The sequence below is a fragment of the Ictidomys tridecemlineatus genome, chromosome X (assembly GCF_052094955.1).
Source record: "Ictidomys tridecemlineatus isolate mIctTri1 chromosome X, mIctTri1.hap1, whole genome shotgun sequence".
Classification (NCBI taxonomy): domain Eukaryota; kingdom Metazoa; phylum Chordata; class Mammalia; order Rodentia; family Sciuridae; genus Ictidomys; species Ictidomys tridecemlineatus.
This window is the reverse complement of record NC_135493.1, coordinates 39,489,581-39,502,745: the sequence shown is the minus strand read 5'-3', so window position 1 is coordinate 39,502,745 and position 13,165 is coordinate 39,489,581. Positions and strand designations below refer to the sequence as shown.

The following is a 13,165-nucleotide window of genomic DNA, read 5'->3' as shown; positions in this document are numbered from 1 at the left end:
TTTGCAGAGATCTCTTACCTCTTTGGTTAAATTTATTCCTAGATATTTTATATTTTGAATCTATGGTAAAAGGAATTACTTTCTGATTTCTATTCCAGATAATTTGCTGAAACTAGTGTATAGCAACATTACTGATTTTTGTATATTGGTTTTTGTCCTGCAACTTTCCTGAATAATTTATTAGTTCTAAAATTTTTTTGGCAGATATTTAAGATATATCAAATCATGTCATCTGCAAACAATGACAATTTGACTTTGTTTTCCAATTTGGATGTCTGTTATTCCTTTCCCTTGCCTGTTTTGCATCCAAAACTATGTTAAATAAACATGTTAAAAGTGAGTATCCTGATCGTGTCTCATATCTTAGAAAATCTTCAGCTTTCCCCATTTTATTTTCTTTTTCCCATTTAATATAATGTTATCTTTTGGCTTATTAGAAATGGTCTTTATTATGTTGAGGCATGTTCCTTGTATACCTAGTTTGTTCAGTATTTTTATCACAAGTGGATATTGAATTTAATCAAATGCTTTTTCTGCACAAACTGAGATGACCATGTAGTTTTTGTCCTTCGTTTTGTTGATATGATATATCATGTTATTGATTTGCATATATTGGACCCTCCTTGCATCCCTAGAATGAATCCTACTTATAGGAAGTAATTTTTTTTAAAGTGCTGTTGAAGGGAGGGAAAAGGAAGGTAAAGGGGAATGAGAATGATCACATTATGTTATGTCTATGTATCAATCTGACATAATGAATACCTTTATTATTTATAGCTATAATGCAGCAATTATCAAATATTGTGACCCAACTCTTTAAATTGACTTTGAGACTACAATAAAAGTGCATTTCTGAGTAGGGAAAAAAATAAAGTGTTGTTGGATTTGGTTTGCTAGCATTTCATTGAGGATTTTAAAAATCTGTTTTTTAAGGATATTGGCCTGTAGTTTTCCTCCTTTTGTTGTGTCCTTACCTGGTTTTGGTATCAGGGTAATACTTGCCTTATAGAATGTGCTAAATGACTTCTTTTTCTGATTTTTTGGAATAACTTAAGAAGAATTGGTATTCTTCGAATGTTTGGTAGAATCAGCAGTGTAGCTATCTGGTTCTGAGCTTTTCTTTAATGGGAGGTTTCTTTTATTACTGATTCAATTTAATTAAAAAGTATTGTCAGTTCAGGTTTTTTGTTTCTTCAGGATTCAGTCTTGGTAAGGTGTATGTATTCAGGAATTTTCCCATTTCTTCCAGAATATTAAATTAGTGAGTATATGCTTGTTTGTAATAATCTCTAATGAGCTTTTGTATTTTTGTAGTGTCAGTTACAATGCTTCCCTTTTCATCTTTGATTTTCTCTCTCTCCTTTTCTTAGTCCAGCTGAAGGTTTGTCTATTTTATCTTTTCAAAGAACTAGCCCTTTGTTTCATTAATTTTTTGTGCTGTGTCTTTGATCTCCATGCAGTTTATTTCCACTTTGCTCTTTCTTATTTCTTTCCTTCTACTAATTTGGCATTTAGTTTGTTAGTGATTTTTTTCATTGCTTCAGATGCAGTGACAGGTTGTTTATCTGGGAGCTTTATAATTTTTTGATGCAGTCATTGATTGCTATAAACTTCCCTGCTAGTATTGCTTTTGCTGTATCCCATAGCTTTGGGTATGCCGTGTCTCCAGTTTTCTTTTAGGTGTTTTATCATTTTACCTTTCACATTTTGATCTTTGTTTTTATCTTCAGTTAATTTTTATGTATAGTTTGAATCAGAGATCAAAGTAGTTTTTTTCTCCTATAGGTATACTGTTGACTCAGTATTATAATACAAAAAACCATCAAAATTTTATTAATACTTTTGTATTACTTATAATAATGTATTCATTTCATTAAAACATGTATTGGAAATCATGACCATATATGTGTGAGTCTAATTTTGACCTCTCTATTCTTTTTTTTTTATTTATCTCTCCTTGCATCAATACCAGACTGTCTTAATTATTGTGGCTTTGTAGTAAGTCTTATATATTGTAGATTCTTTGTATTTTTATACATCTAAGAATTATATGTTCAACTTTTAATTTTGAAATGCTCAGTCCTTATTCCTCTTCCATACCTAAACTCATTCATCCAGTCCTTTGACTTTTAAAAAATTTATATATGATAGCAGAATGCATTATAATTGTTATTACACATGTAGAGCACAATTTTTCATATCTCTGGTTGTATACAAAGTATATTCACAACAATTTGTGACCTCATACATGTACTTTGGATAATAATGATCATCATATTCCACCATCATTAATAACCCCATGCTCTCTTCCTTCCCCTCCTACCCCTCTGTCCTATCTAGAGTTCGTGTGTTCCTCCTATGCTCACTGTCCCTATCCCACTATGAATCAGCCTCCTTATCTCAGAGAAAACATTCAGCATTTGTTTTTTTGGGATTAGCTAACTTCACTTAGCATTATCTTCGCTAACTCCATCCATTTACATGCAAATGCCATGATTTTATTCTCTTTTAATGCTGAATAATATTCCATTGTGTATATATGGCACATTTTTTTATCCATTGAAGAGCATCTAGGTTGGTTCCACAGTCTTGCTTTTGTGAATTGTGCTGCTATAAATGTTGATGTGGCTGTGTTCCTGCTGTATGCTATTTTTAAGTCCTTTGGGTATAGTCCAAGAAGAGGAATAGCTGGGTCAAGTGGTGGTTCCATTCCCAGATTTCCAAGGAATCTCCATACTGCTTTCCAAATTGGCTGCACCAATTTGCAGTCCCACCAGCAATGTATGAGTGTGCCTTTTTCCCCACATCCTCACCAACACTTAGTCTTGTTTGTATGCATAATAGCTGCCATTCTAACTGGAGTGAGATGAAATCTTAGAGTGGTTTTGATTTGCACTTCTCTAATTGCTAGTGATGATGAACATTTTTTTCATATATTTTTGATTGATTGAATATCATCTTCTGAGAAGTGTCTGTTCAAGTCCTTGGCTCATTTATTGAAAATACGATGAACTTGTCAATTACTTCCAAATTTCTGTCTCCTGTCCAGGTATAACTCTTTGCCTTTAGATTTGTGTGTGAAACTACTTAGTCAATGTTTCTTGACATCCTGATCAAGTTACAATCCTAATTTCTGCTACTTCCTTTTCCATAATTGCTTTACTGCCATCTTCCCCTTCTTACATGAAAAGTAGTCTGCTCTAGCCTTCTAGTTGTTTCAGGTTAAATAACCCTGGAGTCATCCTTGATAGCTCTCTTCTTTTGTATTCCATGTATGATCCATGAGAACATCCCATTGGCTCTACTATAAACCTAACCAATTCTGATCATCTTCATTGCTGTAACTCCGGAATGAACTACCATCTCTCTCATAGAACCCTATAGAAGTAGCCTCTTAAGTGGTTACCTAGTTTCCATCCTTGCCCTTAGAGCTTATTGTTAACATAACAACCTTTGCTTTTCTTTTAAAATTCTTCTACAAGATTCTCATTTTACTCATAATAAAAGCTATTGAGTTTACCATGACCTATACAATATTCCATAAGAACCCATTCCTTGTAAACAGTTCACTCTCTGATGTGGTTCTACTTTATTCTGCTCCAGCAATCTGGTCTGCTTGCTATTCCTTATGCACATGTGACACCTTCTAAGTTTTTTTTTCTCGTGTATTTTCTTTTCAATGAGGTCTACCCTGACCGCTCTATGTGAGTTTGCAACCTTCCTTCCACTCACCCATCCCTAGCATACCCAATCTCATTTACCAAGCTCTGCATTTACTACAAACATAACACTTTAATATATTTTAAAATACTTACTATACTTAATATAATAAAATGTTTAATATATCATTTATTGCCTTCATTGTTTATCATTCCTTTCTACTGGTGGAATGTGAGCTCCACAAAGGCATGGATTTTTGTCTGTTTTGTCTGTCAGTGTATCACAAATACCTGGAACAGTACTTGGCATACAGTGGACACTTAGTAAATATTGATCAATGAATTGATTCTAGACGTAAGCTTCTCTAAATACACTGTTAGGTAGAAATGTTATCCCTTACTACTATATTCTTTAGGACTTCTCTAAAGAAGGTTTAAATATCCCCTTCCAGCCAGACATGGTGGTACATGTCTGAAATCCCATTGACTCAGGAAGATGAAACAGGAGGATCACTAGTTCAAAGCAGCCTCAGCAACCTAGGAAGACTCTATTTCAATGTAAAATAGAAAGGGCAGGGGATGTATATCAGTGGTAAGGTGCCTCTGGGTTTGTTTAATCCTCAATACCATCCTCAAACCATCTCCAAAGTATTCCTTCTAGGTAATAATTTTTATTATAATTTTTACCAGGTGACAAGGGTGACACCTGCTTCAACTGCATTGGAACTGGTATTTCAGGGCCTCCAGGCCAACCTGGTTTGCCAGGTCTCCCAGGTCCTCCAGGTAAAACATTCTGCATAAAATATTTCTTGGATAGATTCTAGTAAGTTAGAGTTAATAAATACCAGCAAGTACAATATTATACATAACATGAAATATTAAATTTATTTAAGATAAAGGATGATTTCATTTCAAGACTTTAAAAGAGGAAAATAAAAATGAAAATTAAGTGAGATAGAATGGGATTCTTATTTTAAAACTTGATTTCCTGACTTGATGATTTCTATGAGCTTTATTGAGGTTGCAAGCTCAAAACTCACATTATTTTATGTGTATGCATGCTAGGATCTCTTGGTTTCCCTGGACAGAAAGGTGAAAAAGGACATGCTGGAGCAATTGGTCCCAAAGGATTACCAGTAAGTTTGAGTATATTATAAATCAAAAAGAATTAGAGGAAAGTCATACACACTTTGAGTTTCACTTATGGAGTGATTACATAGTAGTTAGATAGATTATAGATAGATAGATATTTTCTATAGACACGTATATAGAGAGATAGATAGGTTTTATATTAAATTATAATTTATTTGATTCCTTGACCCTCCCTTACTTGTGCCTTACTTGATTTCATTATTTTTTACACTAAATGTTATTGTTGATGGATTAAACTGTAGATAAGAAAGTATTACAAAAATGAAACTGATTTTTTTTCCTCTTTCTTGTCCCCCTCTACTTTGATATTTCCCCCACTTAGGGCATACCAGGAGCTCCAGGTGCTCCAGGTTTTCCTGGATCTAAAGGTGAACCTGGTGACATCCTCACTTTTCCAGGAATGAAGGGTGACAAAGGAGAATTAGGCTCCCCTGGAGTTCCAGGGCTTCCTGGTTTACCTGGCACTCCTGGACAGGATGGATTGCCAGGACTTCCTGGCCCCAAAGGAGAGCCTGTGAGTTGGTTTGATTTTCTTGGTCTTTTAATGTTGAATTTCCACACTGAAATGTTTTCTAGGAGTTGGGTGTGGTGGTGTGCACCACCCAGCTACCTTGGAGGCTGAGGCAGGATAATTTCAAGTTCAAGTTTGTCCTGAGCAACTTAGTGAAACCCTGTCTCAAATTTTAAAAAATAAAATAAAATAAAAGGTCTGAGTATGTAACTCAGTACATGTGCAGAGCCCTGGGTTTAATCACCAGTATAAAAAAAATAGTTTCCTAAATTAAAATAAAGGATAGGCCTTGTGCTGAGTTGTACACCCAATCTATGCTCAAAAAATATGATTACATATAGTAATAGAACACCATTACTTGTAGTATTTCCTTACTATTCTTATGATTCAGTTCAACTTCTAACACATTAGTATACTACTACTAGATATGAATAGGTAGGCAGGAGATTAAGATGCTTGAGTCATCATGAGGTTCATCCATTTCTTGTTCCACATATTTATAGCTGACAACCATATATTTGTGCTTTTTATGTAAAGTATGCTTAGAAGTTAGTATGAGTATATGGCCATGTTAAATGTACCACAGAGCCAAATATCAAACATTAAGGAGCAGTCTCATTTTGGGCATAACACATGGCCCAGAATGTTTAGGTTAGAAGTAGATTTTATAATATGTTAGCTAGACTATAACCTTCTTGACTTTTATTAGGTTGTAAGCTTCATAAGAGTTGAGATTTGTGTCTACTTATATTCTCTGCTATATTCTCACACTTAACACATAGGACAAGCTCAAATATATTTGTTGAAAGAGTGAATAACTAAGTGAATTGATCCTACATACCAACCATTCCATAATAGCACCTATATTTATGTAGCTGTTAAGAAAAACTATTTATGACTGTATCGTTTCCTTAGTTATATTAAATAATACCAACCTAAGTCGGGCATAATGGCACATGTCTGTAATCCCAGAGGCTTGGGAGGCTGAGGCAGGAGGATCATGAGTTCAAAGCCAGCTGCAGCAACTCAGAAAGTCCCTAAGCAAGACCCTATCTCTAAGTAAAATACCAAAAGGACTGGGGGTGTGGCTCAGTATATAAGTATCCTTGGATTCAATCCTCAGTGCCAAGAAAAAGAAGAAAAGAGAGAAAAAGAGACCCTTGACTTAAAAAAAAAATTTAAAAGGCTGGGGATGTGACCCAGTAGTTAACTATCCTAAGGTTCAGTCCCTGGTACAAAGAATAATGATAGTACCAACCTACAAATAGTTGTATTTATTTTAAATAAAATAAAATATTTTATTTTGTCATACTTTAACATTTTTGCTAGTATATTAAGTGCAATATATTTCTGTAGTAAACTTTTCCCTTTTCAGGGTGGAATTGCTTTTAAGGGTGAAAGAGGTCCCCCTGGGAACCCAGGTTTACCAGGTCTCCCAGGAGATATGGGGCCTATGGGCCCTGTTGGTTTTGGCCCTCCAGGCCCAGCAGGTGAAAAAGGCATACAAGGTGTAGCAGGAAATCCAGGCCAGCCAGGAATACCAGGTAAGTTTACTCTTATTATTTGTTATATTTTAAGTTTTGTGCTTAAGAGTGTACACATATTATCATGTAGATGCACTTGGCTTCCTTTCCTGAGAGATGTATTTCCCTAGCCTTTTATATTTGGACTCTTCAGAGCTCCATAGCAAGGGAAGACAATACTTTAAGGGTGAATTCTTTTTAAATTTTTGTTCTTTTTAAGTACATGATCTATAATGCAAAGTTTAATAAATAATTATAATAGAAACACACATGTAATTATCACACACATCAAGAAATAGAACATTGCCAGCATCCTAAAAACCTCTGCCTTCTTGTTCCTGTTCTTGCCTGATCATCATACCCTTCTTTCTCTCCAAAAGTAACCACTGCTGTGACTTTTACATGATTTTTTTCCATTTCCCACTGTTTTATCACTTATATATGCATTCCTAAAAATACTTCATTTTTGCTTCTTTTTGAGCTTCATATTAGTGGAATCATAGGGTAAGTGTTCTTTGTTTTAACTCAGTGTGTAGCTATATTATATTAATTTTCATTGCTGTATATATATATGTGTATATATATTATTCCATTGTGTGTGTGTGTGTTTTACAATTCATTTATTCATTCTTTGTTCAATGAATCAATGGGTTATTTGCAATTTGGACCTATTATAAAAAATATTTTTATGTACAGTCATACACAAACACACACACACACACACACTGGTGTTCACATGCTCACACTTCTGTAGGGCAGGGGTTAATAATAACAACACATTGACCAAATCCATCTCATTATCTGTTGTTACAAATAATTCTTATTTGTACATATCCATGCCCAATCACCATTGTCTATAGTTATTTTTTGAGCAATAACAGCAGAAAAGAGTACTTACTAAAGAGACCATATGGTCCACAAAGCCTAAGGTACTTACTCTCAGGTCCTTTTCAGAAAAAGCTTACCAATCCCTGAGTTAGAGTATATATTTAAGATTAACTTTTATGAAGTAGAGGATATGACATTTTGAGGCAGCTTGACTAGATATCCAGAGCAAATATGCCAATATACTAGCATAAGAAATGTTGGAGATTTTATTGCTCTACATATTTGCTGATATTTTATTTTGTCATACTTTAACATTTTTGCTAGTATATTAAGTGCAATATATCTTGGCAGTTTCATTTTGTGTTAAAATTTAGTGCCCTCTCATATATTTATTGGCCATTTGATTTCCTTTTTGTGAAATGTTTGTTTTTACCATTTTTCCTATTGGAATATTTGTTTTTATTATTGATTTTGAGAAGTTCTTTATATATTCAGTGTATTACTTCTTTGTTAGCTATGCATTTTGCAAGAAATCTTTACTTACCATGGTTTACCTTTTGTTTTTTTAACATTTTTTATTATTAGTTGTTCAAAACATTATTCCCTGATGTCTTTAATAAACAAAAATCAGATTTAATATGGTCATATTTGTTGGTCTTTTTCTCTCATGGTTAGTGCTTGTTATGTCATGTTTAGGAAATTCTTCTTTGTCCTGAGCCAATTTTAAGCCTCTCTTTCAATTAATGAGAAGTGGTTGTACTTGGACTTTGTACATATAAAACCTAAAAGTGTCATTAGCTAACCAAAAATAAATACTTTCCTTGTTTACTACAATTTTTAAACTGACTTACATTTTAAAAATATATTTAAAGATACTATCTTGTAATAGGGTTCTCCAAAGGATTGAAACCATTAGGAAGAATAGATAGATAAGAAGGGGGTTTTTTAGGGAAATTGACTCACATGACTATGGAGACTGAGATGTCCCACGATAGGCTTTTTGTAAGCTGGAGAAGTAGGGAAGAAGGTAGTGTATCTTGTTCCAAGTCCAAAGGCCTGAGAACCTTGGAGCTGCTGGTGAGGGTCCCAGAGTTTGAAGGTTGGAAAAACTGCAGTTGTGATTTTCAAGAGCAGGAAAAAATGAATGTTTGAGCTCCAGAAGAGAGAGAGAACAAATTTGCCTGTTTTCTGCCCTTTTGTTCTATCCAGACCCTCAGATGTTGCATGATCCTGGACCACACTGGATGAGGCAGGTCTTCCTTACTCAGTCCACTAATGCAAATACCAATTTCTCATAGAATCACCCCCACAGGCATACCCCAAAATAATGTTTTACCAGCTATCTCGTTATCCCCTAACCCAGTGAAGTTGACATCTAAAATTAATCACATCTTCAATCATGGAAATTCTTTTTTTTTTTAACTTTTTTTTTAGAGAGAGAGAGAGAGAGAGAGAGAGAGAGAGAGAGAGAGAGAGAGAGAGAGAGAGAGAGAATTTTATTATTTATTCCTTAGTTTTCGGCAGACACAACATTTTTATTTGTATGTGGTGCTGAGGATCGAACCCAGGCCACACGCATGCCAGGCGAGCACGCTACCGCTTGAGCCACATCCCCAGCCCATCATGGAAATTCTTAAAGCCATCATCTACTTTTTCTCTTTGAAATTTCTTACTTACATTTGATACTTTCCTAGAATATATAATGTGGTATTGTTTTCTTGTGGGTTTTTGTTAATTTGCATTTTCAAAGGATTTTTGACAATTCCCTCTTTTGTTTTTAATTAGATGAGAGTTTTAGTCAAATAAACACTTTTCATTCACCACTGATCCATTCTTGTTTTCAGGTCCTAAAGGTGATCCAGGTCAGACCATAACCCAGCCAGGGAAGCCTGGCCTGCCTGGTAATCCAGGCAGAGATGGTGAAATAGGACTTCCAGGTATGTGAGGAATTTATTTCAAAATATCTCTACCACTTGTTAGCTTCTTTTTTTTTTTTTTGAATGTTTCCCTTTCAACAACTGCTGTTTCTTTCTCAATAGGTGACCCTGGACTCCCAGGCCAACCAGGCTTTCCAGGAATACCTGGTAGCAAAGGAGAACCAGGTATCCCTGGAATTGGGCTTCCTGGACCCCCTGGTCCCAAAGGTATGTTGGAATGGATTTTAGGCAGGGTACATTACCTGGTTAGTATGACATTATTCTTTGATAATGAATCATTAATAACTTTTCTGTGTGCTAAAAAGAATTTAAATGAAATGTTACAGTGTCTATGCACTTTAAGTTCATGATGTTTAACTAAAATGGTATAGTCAATAAAAAAAAATTTAAGTTTTATATATATATACACACATATATACATATATGCAAAAATTATTTCTAAGCCAAAAATCATAATAATTATTATATTTTGTGTTCATCATTATGTCCTCTGAGTTTCAAATGGTTCCTTACACACAGAAAACACTCAGTAGATACTTGTTGAATTAGTGGATTGTATTAAACAAAATAAAGATCTACTGTATACATTTATCCACTGTTTTACCTCAAATAAAAAAACTTTCTTGATTTATTGAAATATTTTTTACTTTTGCTTTACTTCTGCTTTATTCCTCACAGAACTCATTCTTATTCAAGGGTACACATTCATGTGAGAACAGTTCTTAAATGTGTTCTTACTCATTTATACCAAATATTTTCAAAAGCCTCAGATTTCATTTTATATGTGGAGGTACAGATAATATTTACAATTGTTTTTTTTTCCATGGGGGGAGTACCAGGGATTGAACCCAGGGGCACTTAACCACTGAGTCACATCTCCAACCCTTTTTAAGATGGGGTCTGGATAAGTTGCCTAGGGCCTCATTAAATTGATGAAACTGGGGGGCTGGGGTTGTGGCTCAGTGGTAGAGCCCTAGCCTAACATGTGTGAGGCATTGGGGGCTTGGGTAGTGGCTCAGTGGTAGAGCACTAGCCTGGCATGTGTGAGGCACTGGGTTCAATCCTCAGCACCACATAAAAATAAATAAATAAAATAAAGTCATTGTGTCCACCTATAACTAAAAAACTATTTTAAAAAATTGATAAGACTGACTTTGAACTTACAATCCCCCCTACCTCAGCCTTTCAAGCTACTGGAATTTCAGGCATGCACCTCCATGCCTGTCTCTACAGTTGTTTTTAGCTCATTTACAGAAGTATATGGGAGACATTTTATCCTATATTCAAATGCAAGAAGAAGCTCCTCTGAGTTTTTGTGTGGAATTTATTCCTCACGTTTAGTTATGTCTTGTTGTGTAAGAGTAATTTTTTTCACCAGAAGAATGTATCTTCTGCACATTACCTCAATGTGAAAATAAAATGATCATAAGGTGATTGAGCCAGACTATCAGACATTTGTAAGGCTTGATCCCAAGTAATCATGCAGTATGTCATTGTGCTTTTAACATGTTACTATAGCCACTAAGCATATTGATTAGGTGAGAATGTGAGGTTGATAATTTTAATATATTTCTTCAAGTGTCTTCTCTTTGGGAACTAAAACATGGCATGTTAATTTTACAGGTTTTCCTGGAATACCAGGACCTCCAGGTGCACCTGGGACACCTGGAAGAATTGGTCTAGAAGGCCCACCTGGGCCACCAGGCTTTCCAGGACCAAAGGTCTGGGCATTTTAAGTTATTCCATCTCATTTTCCTATATCTTTAGTTCTGTCTGTTTAATTTTTGACACTATCTTAAGTTTTTAGGGTACAGACAAAATCTAACTGATTATGTTTTAATTTCAGTATATTTAACACAAAACCTAATAGTCCAAGAAGTCATACTTGAATACCAAAAAAAAGAGCTTTTGATCTTGTATTAAAATGGCCAGTTATTTAATGATCAGCTTCTCCGTTGTTTCCCTACACTATCCTATTTCATATCTGGCCATGCTTGTGCAATGATTGATTGAAAATGTGTTGAATGTATTAAGACTTTCCCATACTGTTTCCTTCAGTCCCATTTCCATCACAGATACTGTTGTTGCTATTAACAGTAATAATAATCATAAAAGATTTGTATTTGTTAGTATTCATTTCTTTATCTAATCTCAAACTACCCTTAGTCATCCTTCAGCAAACTGCTGCAGTATGTAATTATCCTAACTGAGCCTGTATTTTCTCTGAGCTTAATTAATTTAAACTTCCTGTGTTTTATCATTATTACTCCTTTTCCATGGGAAAAAGAGTTGACCATGACCTTGGCTTCCATGAGCAAACCATTTCTCTGTTGGTTGATTATTTTTCTTTTAATATAAAAATTTTCAAGTAAACACAAAAGTAAAAAAGTAATACAATGAACTTTCATATATGTATATCATTCAGATGAAAAATTATTAAGATTTTATCATAATTACTTAATGTATTCCTTTTTTCTTTCTGAAATCTTATCCAAAATCTCAAAATCATGTTGTTCGACCCACAAATACTTTGGTGTTCACCCCTAAGTAAGTGGACATTTTATATAAAAAATCACAATGACATTATCATACTTGGTCAAATTAATAATAATTATTTGAGAGTATCTAATACTCAGTCTATAATCACATTTCCTTGTTTGAGTAGATGTTATTTAATCTCATGTTCTGTGCTATCTCTTTCTTATTCTGAAACCAGTCCAACTCATTTAATTTGTTTTACAAAACCCTGTTTTCCACCCTTCCAGATGTTCTTTTTAAGATACCAATTACATTTCATTTAATTTATTCTCTTCTTCTCCCAATGGAAAAAAGAATATTACTTTGTATTTTCTGCTTTAAATTCCCTCTAGTAAACAATAAGCACTAGGAAAGTCATGGAAGATTTTGTTGTGTTTTGTCATGTGTATGTTTAAGGGAGAGCCAGGATTTGGGTTACCTGGGCCACCTGGGCCACCGGGACTCCCAGGTTTCAAAGGAACGCTTGGTCCAAAAGGTGATCGTGGCTTCCCAGGACCTCCAGGTCCTCCTGGACGTACTGGTTTGGATGGACTACCTGGACCAAAAGGTATGGAAGCTGTTGCTACTTCTCAATTTGATTTTAACTTTTATAGTAATTGAAACCTGTAAGAAAGTTTATGGGTGACAATCCCAATTGCCTGGAAAGCACATACTGTCCCTCTGGTACTGCTATATTTTTTTTTAACTTTCCATTGACTATTTTTTTCTTTTATTTCATTGCATAGATAATAAAAAATATAAATTTATAAAAGTAACACTGAGAAGTATTTTATTCAACTCATCCCCTTATACTCTGTTCCTCTTCATTTCCATATTCACTTTTTAGTTTCTTGATAGAATTCAGGGGCACTCGACTACTGAGCCACATCCCAGCCCTATTTTGTATTTTATTTAGAGACAGGGTCTCATTAAGTTGTTTAGTGCCTCACTTTTGCTGAGGCTGGCTTTGAACTCATGATCTTCCTGTCTCAGTCTCCTGAACCACTGGGATTTGAGGTATGTGCCACCATGCCTGGC

At 34.7% G+C, this 13,165-nt stretch overlaps 1 protein-coding gene across 1 annotated transcript in view; it reads left to right on the top strand.

Moving 5' to 3' along the window:
• The window catches only part of Col4a5 (collagen type IV alpha 5 chain), a 217,946-nt gene that overhangs the window by 135,085 nt on the left and 69,696 nt on the right, over nt 1-13,165 (top strand). Inside the window, exons 22-29 of the mRNA XM_078034408.1 lie at nt 4,350-4,442; nt 4,725-4,795; nt 5,134-5,325; nt 6,698-6,866; nt 9,518-9,610; nt 9,713-9,817; nt 11,234-11,331; nt 12,545-12,695. Of these exons, the coding sequence (XP_077890534.1) occupies nt 4,350-4,442; nt 4,725-4,795; nt 5,134-5,325; nt 6,698-6,866; nt 9,518-9,610; nt 9,713-9,817; nt 11,234-11,331; nt 12,545-12,695 (972 nt within the window). The remainder of the gene's footprint in view (nt 1-4,349; nt 4,443-4,724; nt 4,796-5,133; nt 5,326-6,697; nt 6,867-9,517; nt 9,611-9,712; nt 9,818-11,233; nt 11,332-12,544; nt 12,696-13,165) is intronic.